The sequence below is a fragment of the Mustela nigripes genome, unplaced genomic scaffold (genome assembly GCF_022355385.1).
Source record: "Mustela nigripes isolate SB6536 unplaced genomic scaffold, MUSNIG.SB6536 HiC_scaffold_11470, whole genome shotgun sequence".
NCBI lineage: Eukaryota > Metazoa > Chordata > Mammalia > Carnivora > Mustelidae > Mustela > Mustela nigripes.
In genome coordinates this window covers 1-1592 of record NW_026750876.1, presented here as the reverse complement: position 1 = coordinate 1592, position 1592 = coordinate 1, and the positions used below count along the sequence as shown (strand labels likewise).

Genomic DNA, 1592 nt, shown 5'->3' with positions numbered 1-1592 from the left:
GAACATTCCTATGTAATAAAATGTTATTTGTATAACAAAGTTTGAAAAGAGGGGAATCACACTTCTGTTCTGCAGACACACACAGAAGGCCATACTGTAGGATTCCAGGCAGAGGAAAATCCAAGTGGAGGTGAAGTGGCCGAGACAGAGAGCAGAGCAGCGGTTGCAGGGACTGGGCGAGGGACAGAGCAGTGAGCGATGAGGAGTGCGGGTGTCTCTGTGACAGAAACGTCGTAGAACGACATGGTTGTGCAACACTCGGGATGGACCTAATGAGACCTCCATATCCCACTGCAAAGGATGCGAGTAAAATGTTATGTAAACTCAAGTTCTACTTTATTTAATTAAATCTAGTATGTAATTATATACATATACACAAAACAGAAGAAATACAAATAAAGCAACGAGGGCGATGGGAAAGACATGATTTCTGGTTGTAGCAAGCACGAGGTGCTGCTCAGGAGCGGAGCCTGCTTGCTCCACGAAGGCAGGGGGCGGCAGCTCGGGGACAGAGCCCGCTTGCTCCACGGAGGCAGGGGGCGGCAGCTCGTGGGCAGGACCCTGCTGGTCATCCAGGAAAGTCAAAAGGTCAGGTGGCTCTTCCGTGGCAGAGAAGTGAACAAGGGCCCTGACGACCATCTGCCCTGGCCCCAACGGGTCAGGGGGGGTCACTGGTCTTCCCAATCCATAGTGAGCTGCCGCAGCAGGGATGGCGGGGGCCAACTCAGGCTCCAGAGGTGCAGCGGGTGCCAGAGTGGCTGCTGGAACAACTTCCCGAGACACATCCTGATCTGGCTCTGGGGCCGGTGATGTAGCTCCAAGAAGAGAAAGCATCATCAGCTTGGTTGACTTCCCTCTCGCCTTTCCCTTTCCCCACCACTCAGCGTGGCCTGCGTTCAAGACCCAGCCGCTGGAAGGTGTCCCCAGCGGAAGCCCATGGGGACAGGGATCTGAGACGACTCACTCCTCTCAGCCCAACTACAATCTATGGAGGCTTCCTCAGGGTGGCCCACCCTGCCTCCTCCTCAGGCCCACATCAGTCAACCCCAGTTCTCCTCACCCCCAGCCTCTGGCTCTGTGGTCTCAGCGTGCTGCCTTTCTGGCAGCAGAAGCTGGGCACGGCGCTGCAGGTCCGAGCCCGGCACATTGACCTGCAGGTAGGCCAGTACAGCATGCAAGTTGGGAAACTCTGGAGGCTGCACAAAATCCCCTGGATACCTTTCCACCCACATATCCAGGATGGCATAGACGGCCCTGGGGACAGACATGGAGGCAGAGAAGTCAGAGGACAGGGTATGCATCCAAACCAATATCCCAGGGACACCCTGTGGGAACCTGGGTTCCTGGGCTTCCAGCTCCTGTCCGAGACCAGTCGGACTCCTTGTCCACCTGCGACCTGGCAGTCCTGCCTGAGACAGGCCTGCTCCCAGGCTGGCCAAAAGCCTCTGGGAGTGGGAGTCCTTGATCAATGGGGGGAGCCTTTCTGGACTTCTTAGGGGAGCTGGACACACTCCTCAGTCTGTCTCCTTGCCCACGAGCCACTTGAATTCAACTGCATGTGCCCAGGGAGGGGTGGTGTCTGGCCTCTTAAT

The 1592-nt window shown here is 56.2% G+C and overlaps 1 protein-coding gene across 1 annotated transcript; it reads right to left on the bottom strand.

Annotated features, from left to right (window-relative positions):
* Positions 1-314: 314 nt before the first annotated feature.
* On the bottom strand, positions 315-1586 carry LOC132009292 (ral guanine nucleotide dissociation stimulator-like). The gene is made up of 2 exons (XM_059387566.1): positions 1061-1586; positions 315-815 (listed from the first exon to the last, which is right to left on the bottom strand). The coding sequence occupies exons 1-2, from the start codon at positions 1299-1301 to the stop codon at positions 337-339; spliced, it is 720 nt and encodes a 239-aa protein (XP_059243549.1). The 5' UTR covers positions 1302-1586; the 3' UTR covers positions 315-336.
* Positions 1587-1592: the final 6 nt, after the last annotated feature.

Bases quoted from the DNA above. Each gene is read 5' to 3' on its own strand.
- LOC132009292 (XM_059387566.1), bottom strand. From the start codon at position 1,301: ATGCATACCCTGTCCTCTGACTTCTCTGCCTCCATGTCTGTCCCCAGG. The intron at 816-1,060 runs GTGAGGAGAACT...CTCTTCTTGGAG, and splicing joins CACAGAGCCAGAGGCTGGGG to CTACATCACCGGCCCCAGAG.